This window comes from Phocoena phocoena, chromosome 2, assembly GCF_963924675.1.
Source record: "Phocoena phocoena chromosome 2, mPhoPho1.1, whole genome shotgun sequence".
Lineage (NCBI taxonomy): Eukaryota > Metazoa > Chordata > Mammalia > Artiodactyla > Phocoenidae > Phocoena > Phocoena phocoena.
The window spans coordinates 83,544,569-83,553,259 of NC_089220.1; the positions used below are offsets into that span (position 1 = coordinate 83,544,569).

The following is an 8,691-nucleotide window of genomic DNA, read 5'->3' on the forward strand; positions in this document are numbered from 1 at the left end:
TTAGTTTCAGGTGTACAACATAGTGATGGTTTTGCTACAATTTTGATGGTAATACAAATTCTCCAAAATGGTTAGAATGATGGTATTTTAAAACTACCATTTATAGAACGCCTATTATGGGCCAGGCTCACCCTTGCTGCTCTTCATCCATTATTTCATTAAATCCTTATAAACAATCTAATTGGAAAGCAGCATTATTAAAAATGGGACAAAAACCCAACCTACAAAGGAGCCGACATTCTAATAGAGAACAACAAGGAAGAGTACAGGGCAGTGGTAAGCAAGGTATTGAGTGTAAGTCACCCCAAATTAAGAAATAGAAAAAAAAAAAGAAATAGTTTTCTGTCCTTCTATTTCCAGGATCTTCTTCAATACAGTGAACTTATTACCCATGAAATGATAGTGTTGATTATTTGTAACCTCTTGACAATGATGGAGAAACTACACAAAGCAGAAATAGTCCATGGTGACTTGAGTCCAAGGAGTCTGATTCTTAGAAACAGGTTGGTCCTTTTCATTCTCTTATAATTCTGTCAGCTTTGTCATAAAACATGGATAGTTGCCATTCTCTTTTGCCTTTTGATAAATGCCATATTAATGAACACAGTATGTTAAGAGAATATTTGCTACCTAAAAGTCAATAGTCACTGGGAATAGTTTAAAAGAATTCAACCAAAAAGAACACGTTGAGGAAAAAATCCAGAAAAAAAGAATTAACAACTCCATCGTGATGATTCCTGTCAAGAAGAGATGTAAAATGTGAATATTTGGGGAAATGTGAAGTAGATTGTCTAGCCTTTCTTTGTGTGGGACCAGTGCGGAGCTAGCAAGGATGCTAGCAAAACTGAGACACTGCTCAGTTTCAAAGACCAGAGCTTAAGTCACACCAAATTGAGGTAATTGCCAAGAGAAGTAGGTAAAACCAGAGTGCAAATGCAAACCATGCCAAGAAAAGGGGCTTAAATCCAGTTTAGCCGTCAGGTCCAAGGGGTGAGCACAGAGCAGGAAATAAGAAATGAAGCCCAAATACTAAGAACTGAGAAAATACAGACAACATTGAGGCATAAACAAGGCAAAGATGCTCAACAATTTTTGTTTTATGGAAAGGACTAGAGGACCAACACACCCCTCTAATAATGGGCATTGATCTCATGGTATTTGAGTGAAGCAGTCTGGTTTAAAGATGCTTTGTCTGCCCCAAGCCTGTGACTTGGGTAAGCAGTTAACTTTCTCTCTGAGGTCATTCGTGTACACTAAAAGCTGGAATTATTCTTTACATTTCTCCTGACTACTTATTCTGTAAGAAGAAACTGAATTAGACTCTAAATCATAGTTGGCGTGGAAATTAAAATAACCTTCAATGTATTTCTGCAATTATAACCAAAAAAACTAGAGCATCCTACCTTCTTTCCTGAGATGGCAAGGTCCTAAAGGCTTCCCCAGGCATAATACAGCAGCATTTCTCTTCCAGGGCACCATAGGTACTTTGGATGAGATAATTCTTTGTGCAGGTCTGGTCCAAGCATGTCAGGATGTTTTATATCTATTTCCCCGTAACTACCTCTCACCCAAACACAAGTTACAATCCCCCAGCCATTGTGATCACCAAATATCTCCCCATATGTTTCCAAATGTGAGAACCCCTGGTATAGTTTTTATTTTCATTCTATTTCACAGCACTGAAATTTCAGAGGATAGTGCTAGAGTTCTCAGGACTTTTCATGGAAATTGTAAGCAAAGAGACTTTCTAAGCCTTTTTGGGATTAGGCATTTGTATGCTGTGTATTCAGATATCCTTCTCTCAGTCACTAGAGGACTCCAGGAAACCACATAGTGTTGAAGGGACATTGCCTTTTACTTTGTCACAACTTTTCAAATTTGATAGGAAATTTCATATAGATGCACAAGGAATTGAAAGAGCCTTTTTTTTAAACATCTCTATTGGAGTATAATTGCTTTACAATGTTGTGTTAGTTTCTGCTGTATAACAAAGTGAATCAGCTACATGTATACATATATCCCCATATCCCCTCCCTCTTGCATCTCCCTCCCACCCTCCTTATCCCACTCCTCTAGGTGGTCACAAAGCTGTGAGCTGATCTCCCTGTGCTATGCGGCTGCTTCCCACTAGCTGTCTATTTTACATTTGGTAGTGTATATATGTCAATGTTACTCTCTCACTTCATCCCAGCTTACCCTTCCCCCTCCCCATAGCCTCAAGTCTATTCTCTATGTCTGTGTGAAAGAGCCTTTTGAAATCATTTAATGCAGTTTCTACATTGTGTGTGTGTGTGTGTGTGTGTGTGTGTGTGTGTATAAAATGAGATCCAAAAAAGTAGAATGTCTTGCCCAGGGTAACAGTGAATGGATGATTAGAGAGCTAGGAGACCTTTCTGCTTCTGTTTATTATTCTCAGAAACATTTTTCCTACCTCTCCCAAGTTTTGAAAATATTTGGGAATTATAGTTTTATGATGGCCAAAAACAAGTTGTAGTAAGGAATCATAAATTTTAAAGTAAAATAGATCATTCTGTGCTGTGGAGGTATATGTGATAGGATTAATCAAAGCCTATATTTAGGAATATAAGACCTGCCACTGATATCCATCAGGGATTTGAAAACACCAACTGAGAAAGCAGAGAAACAGAAGGAACACAAAGATAATCCATTTTTTCCTCACATAAATAGTTCCTATATCTCTTTGGAGAATAGCTTTATTACATGGAATAGATAAGCCTGAGGAAAATCAATAGTGAATTAGTGCTATAAAGTTCTTTCCTCTTTTTTTTTTTTGTAAGGAAACAGGATTGGAATTACATATAAGAGGAAGACAGTATGGTATTAATTTAATATAAACAGGATGGTTTACAGTATTTTGTAAAGGTATCACTTTACCAAAAAACAGCCTTATGTTGTTTTCAGTTAAACTCTGGGAAGGAGGGATCTGAATGACACTCGGAAAGCCTAATCTAATAGTAAACAAGAAAGACTGTGACATCTATCGAAGCTTAATTTCCTCCATCATAATTCTTGTCAGTGTATAAATCATTGCTGTTATATATATCAATATGTTCAGTGCAAGACAGAGGCCTGCAGTCTAGTTTCAGTATTTAGTTTATATAATATGGAAACTTGATAAATGTTCTGTGGTGGCCATGCACAATGGCTTAGATATAGCTTGGGTCACTAAACTCATCTTAACGTTCCCCAGTTGGGTGGATACTGCCACTGCTCTTACAGGTGCATTTTCATAACTAACCACTGGAGGGAGCTATTGGCATAGCTAAGGCACACCTGCAGTACCTCCTTTTTTTTCTTTCTTTCTTTTTTTTTAAAGACCAGCTATGCAGCTTCTTTCATGGCCTGTTTTTATTATCTCCTTCTCTTACATCTGGGCTTAGAATCCACGATCCCTATGATTGTAATAAGAATGATCAAGCTTTGAAGATAGTGGACTTTTCCTACAGTGTTGACCTTAGGGCACAGCTAGATGTTTTTAACCTCAGCGGCTTTCGGACTGTACAGATCCTGGAAGGACAAAAGATCCTGGCTAACTGTTCTTCTCCCTACCAGGTAAGTGTAAAACAAGCTTGAGCAAATATGGAGAGGGTTTCTTAATCTCCCTCTTACCTAGATAAGCCATGAAAGCTAGTGTTTACTGATATTGTCTCTCCTGGAACAGATGACCTAGTTTTCAAATATCACCAAGTCAAGCAAAATGTACCATTTTTCTGTCACAATACTGAAGAATTTACACATACACGTGCAGACACATGACTAACTCAGTAACCTAAGTTTTCTACCACTTATCTGTGTTGTCTTTTGTAAATCATTTTCTGTGATCTTCTCTGTAAAATAAAGATAATAATCAGCTCTGTTTACATCAGAATTCTTGTGAGGATTAAATGCAATAATGTATATAAAAAGACATTAGGAGAAATATAAAGTGTTTTATATGGTGGCATTATATGCAGAAATCCCTTCTGACTCAGCTCTGGATATATGGCATTTTGCTGATTGAATATGTAGCATAGCCCTGAACTAGTCATGTAGAACACATTTAGATCACAGCTAGAGTCCATGCAAATTTAGTAGGTGTACAAATTTGAATTTGGCAGTCCAGATATATTTGTCTTCTTTTTTTTTGCGGTACGTGGGCCTCTCACTGTTATGGCCTCTCCCGTTGCGGAGCACAGGCTCCGGACGCGCAGGCTCAGCGGCCATGGCTCACGGGCCCAGCCGCTCCACGGCATGTGGGATCTTCCCGGACCGGGGCACGAACCCGCGTCCCCTGCATCAGCAGGCAGACTCAATCACTGTGCCACCAGGGAAGACCTATTTGTCATCTTTTGTTCTAGGATAATTCCTAGAGTTGGCTCTACTGATCACTTCTTTGGGGAGTTTCTCTCTTTACTGTAAGGATAAGGAACAGTCTACTAAAATGTATGTCATAAAATAAACTTAGCTAAGCACTATGATACCTGTCAACTTCCTACATAAATAAATTGCCGTGACAGTAGCAGAGAATGATTTTAGCTGATGGTGCTTTTTGTGATTTCAGGTAGATCTGTTTGGTATAGCAGATTTAGCACATTTACTATTGTTCAAGGAACACCTGCAGGTCTTCTGGGATGGGTCCCTCTGGAGACTTAGCCAAAATATTTCTGAGTAAGTATTGGTGGTTTCAGGGTCTTTGCCTGTCCAAATAATGTTCTCTTTATCTTGGGTGCTCTCTGCTTTGACAGCCTTGGTTTCCTAGTCCAAATGCCATGATTTCATTAATTTTAACCAGTTTTCATTAGAGTATCAGTGGAGCACCTTGTGCAGGACAAAGGAGTTGTTCATTAAAAATGGGAATCAAGCTATTCGGACTTCAGGACATCATTCTGGACCTAGATGTATCATAGACATATAAACCGTGACTAGAGTATGGAAGCCTCTCAATTTAGAAGGCTTAATAGAAACATTTTATGAGAATAATTTTCTAATCAATTGGTGTTAGACTTATGGCCCTTTTTAATAGCTTTTGTCAAAAGTTAATAAGCATGTCTTGAAGAAAGCTAAATTTCAATTACATACTAATTTTAGGCTATTATTTATTTGATGAATGGGTGAAACCAAAGCAGAGAACTGAATCTCCTTGGTGAGGAAGTAAATGCTCTCTTAATAACAGCTGCTTGGTCTCAGAACCTTAGTATTCCCTCAGGCCTGCTCATAATACTTATTAAATATCCCATGTTCTCCCTTACCTTATCATAGCTATTGACTTCGCAGAATAAGCTTACCAATCTATCACTTAAAGAAAAATCAGTGTTGAAAATTTAACACCCCTTCACCTCCATTTTCCCCTGCCAACAATTGAATTGTATTTTTTTCTTTATTTAATTCAGAATTTGGCCAGTCTTACTTGTCTCTAACATGTACTTTCAAAATAGGTTTGAAATATAATGTAAGGCATATAGGATAGATTCAGGTTATCTCCAGTTGGTTATGGTCCTAGGTGGGTCTTACACAAACAGAAGCAAGTGGGGTCAGGTGGGGTTCCCTAACAGCCTTGCCTTTTACAATAATAGAAGCTTCTCTGATCTTTAAAAAAAAAAGGCGCAAACATCATAGACTTAAGCAGTAGTTACTTCATTTGAGCTTAGGATTCTGAGAAGGTTGTGAAGATAATAAACCCCTGGGCGGGGGAAGAGAGGAAGCTGTAGTCTTTCTAATGACCTAGACTTTAGAAAAGTTAGAAGAGAGGAGACAAAATTCGTCTTTCTTCTATTTGTAGAAGAGAAATGCTGCATCTTAGTACATGGAGGAAATTTATAGATTCAGATGAAAGATTTTCTTTCCCTTTATGTGCATTATATTATGGCTTTTCCCACTATGGTAGTCTTTTTTCTTTTTTCTTTTTTTTTTTTTTGTAGTTTGACCTTGGGTTTTCAAAGGACACTACTTGAATGATCTCTAACCCTAGAGTTAGGTATTACCTTAAATCATGTTGGTGCATAAATGTACCACTGAGTTAAACACAGAAAGAATTCTACCTCCTATATGCCTAATCTTGATGAAAATGGTTTTATATATTTTTAGGCTAAAAGGTGGTGAACTGTGGAATAAATTCTTTGTGCGGATTCTGAATGCCAGTGATGAGTCCACAGTGTCTGTTCTGAGGGAACTTGCAGCAGAAATGAATGGGGTGTTTGACGCCACATTCCAAAGTCACCTGAACAAAGCTTTATGGAAGGTAGGGAAGTTAATCAGTCCTGGGGCTTTCCTCTTCCAGCAAGATAGGCAGTCAAGTCTCTCGCAGATTCCTGCCTAAGACCAATGGTGGTACTGTGGAACACTGGACCTGTATATGCTATGATTTAATTTAGGTACACTACTAACACTTTTCTGCTTTTTGGTAGAAGTTTATTTCTAGGTAACTGGCATTTTCTACTCAACAAGGTACCGCCTCTTGGCCTTGTCTAACTTTAACAAAGAACTGTTTTATTCTAAATGGATTCCATATTAATGGGTACCTTGTTGTGATTTAATGCATTTGTCTCAACTTTTCCCTGTGCTTTTCCCGTTTGTAATTTGTGACCTGTGCCCTTATGATCACTATGTATTTTGTAAATAATAAAATAGTATTTGTTAAATTTGTGCTTCTAACATCTCATCTACTTTTTGCTAACTAAGGTAATAAATGGCCTGATTTTGCAGACAGACGCTACTTTACCATGGAAATGTATATATTCTAGACTTAGAACTGTTATGATAGGATTGTAACGAGACAGAATAGCCAACCATTCCTTTAGGTGTTCCTGACCTTCCACTAAATGGTCTAGATTGAAAAGCAGATAAAATGGTTTACACAAGGCCAAATTTTCTTAAATTTCAAGGGGCAAAATTGTTTGTTTTCATTATATTTTAATGTTTTCATTTTTTATCCACCAAGCCCCTTGGTCTACTTATATAATCTAGCAGTGCTGCTGCTGCTCGGTCTCTTGATTAGGGCTGTGCGAGTTAGAAAAGAAAAGGTTTTGAATGGGCTTTAGCAACCTTTCAGAAATGGAATAATTACCATTCTGTTACATGCAAAATGACTTGGTGGGGGCACGGTTAATGAAGGAATAGAAGGAGATTTTGTTGTTTGGAAGATTTGAAGAGGCAGAATTTTAGAATAAAAAGATGACTTTGAAGCATGGAATCATTTGGGAGAGAATAGGTCTAAATGAAGTATTAGACTGCTAAACAGAAGCATGAATTACACCAGGTCTTGGATATAGGGAAGGAAATTGGTAGAAAAGGGCAATGAAAATTAACTATTTCATATCTAAATATCAAAATTATCAAATGTGCCTCTATGCTGGTGCCTGATTTTTTTTTTTTTCACTCTAGTTGTCACTGTTACTGCTCTAAGATTGCTGGAAAGCAGAAGATTCTAAGTATATCTCAGCTAAAAATATTTAAGCATATAAAGTTGAAGCACTGAAACATGACTTGGCTCTGAAGGATAATCAACTTAGAAATTTTGTGCTCTTAACCAAAATATGATTTTTCAAACATTTTCATGTTTGCTTCTTGTACAACTAAGGATATGAAATTATATATCTGTATCTTTTATGTAATCGAACCCATCTACCCCTCTGCTCTGCTCTCCCCATTTCTCAATCCACCTCTTTGACACATAAAGTCATTTGAGGCTGGATGGTAAATTTAGATTCTTTCTCAACATAGGCTTAGCTACCATCTAGTGAATTTTTCAGCAACCTTGACAGCAAGACTGACAAAGCAGTGCTTTATGGATAAAGCTTTGATTCTGAAAGTCCACTCTGAGGAGAGGGAGGAAAATCTGAGGAAGCTAATTTATTAGAGAACTTGCAACTGTTTTGCTACCTCTTCCTCCTTTCCCCATCCCCTCCAATCCTGACCTTTCTTCGTAGAGGGGAGAAAATAATACCTCACCAGTTAGGACCTATGATGTCTTTGTTTTCTCTTTGCCTGAGCGTAAAACCACAAAGTGGGCACATTTCCGTTTTCCTTATATTTTATGTTGTTTGTCTTGGGAGAAGGAAGCGGAAGCCTCTATTTGTTGGCTGAAGCTTCAAATGGTTCTTATTTCTTGTCTCACTAAGGCAGAAATAGCTTAACGATAGACCTGAGAAAAAGAACATAGCTGAAAAGACAGGATCTTCACTTTGGTTTGAAAAGAGACCATGGAATATATAGTGCCTCACCATTCACAAAGTGTACATCCACTAATCTTCTACCACTGTTAGAACCTTCATCCCTCTGTGGCAGCTGTACAAGAAACCTTCCACCCAAGTCATAGTGCTCTAACTGATGCCAAACCTGAATCTGGAAATAAAAAGATTTCCTTTAGCATTAGGACTTTAGACTGGTTAGTTGGGCTATTATCTCAAGGTAGATAAGAAAGCCTTTCAGAGGGTTAGCACAAAGCACTTTGAAATGACTCGTGTTCAGGCTAAAATCTTTAAGCAAAGACAGCAAAGAAATGCTTCTTGTCTGTTGCATTTGGAAAAGAGGAATTCTTCCTCCAGCTGCACCAACTCTTATACCAAATTCACTTCCAGTCTGGCTCATAAAAGTAAGATTTCCCTAGGGAGGAAGATGCGTTTTTAAAAAAATTTTTAATATGGCAAACTTCGACCTTAATGAGGTTCTTGTTTCCACCAAAGACACAAGAAG

At 37.8% G+C, this 8,691-nt stretch overlaps 1 protein-coding gene across 1 annotated transcript in view; it reads left to right on the plus strand.

Annotated features, from left to right (window-relative positions):
* The window catches only part of BUB1B (BUB1 mitotic checkpoint serine/threonine kinase B), a 58,126-nt gene extending 51,477 nt beyond the window's left edge, over window positions 1-6,649 (plus strand). The window contains exons 20-23 of the mRNA XM_065871419.1: window positions 361-503; window positions 3,402-3,573; window positions 4,562-4,668; window positions 6,085-6,649. Of these exons, the coding sequence (XP_065727491.1) occupies window positions 361-503; window positions 3,402-3,573; window positions 4,562-4,668; window positions 6,085-6,316 (654 nt within the window). The 3' untranslated portion in view covers window positions 6,317-6,649. The remainder of the gene's footprint in view (window positions 1-360; window positions 504-3,401; window positions 3,574-4,561; window positions 4,669-6,084) is intronic.
* Window positions 6,650-8,691: the final 2,042 nt, after the last annotated feature.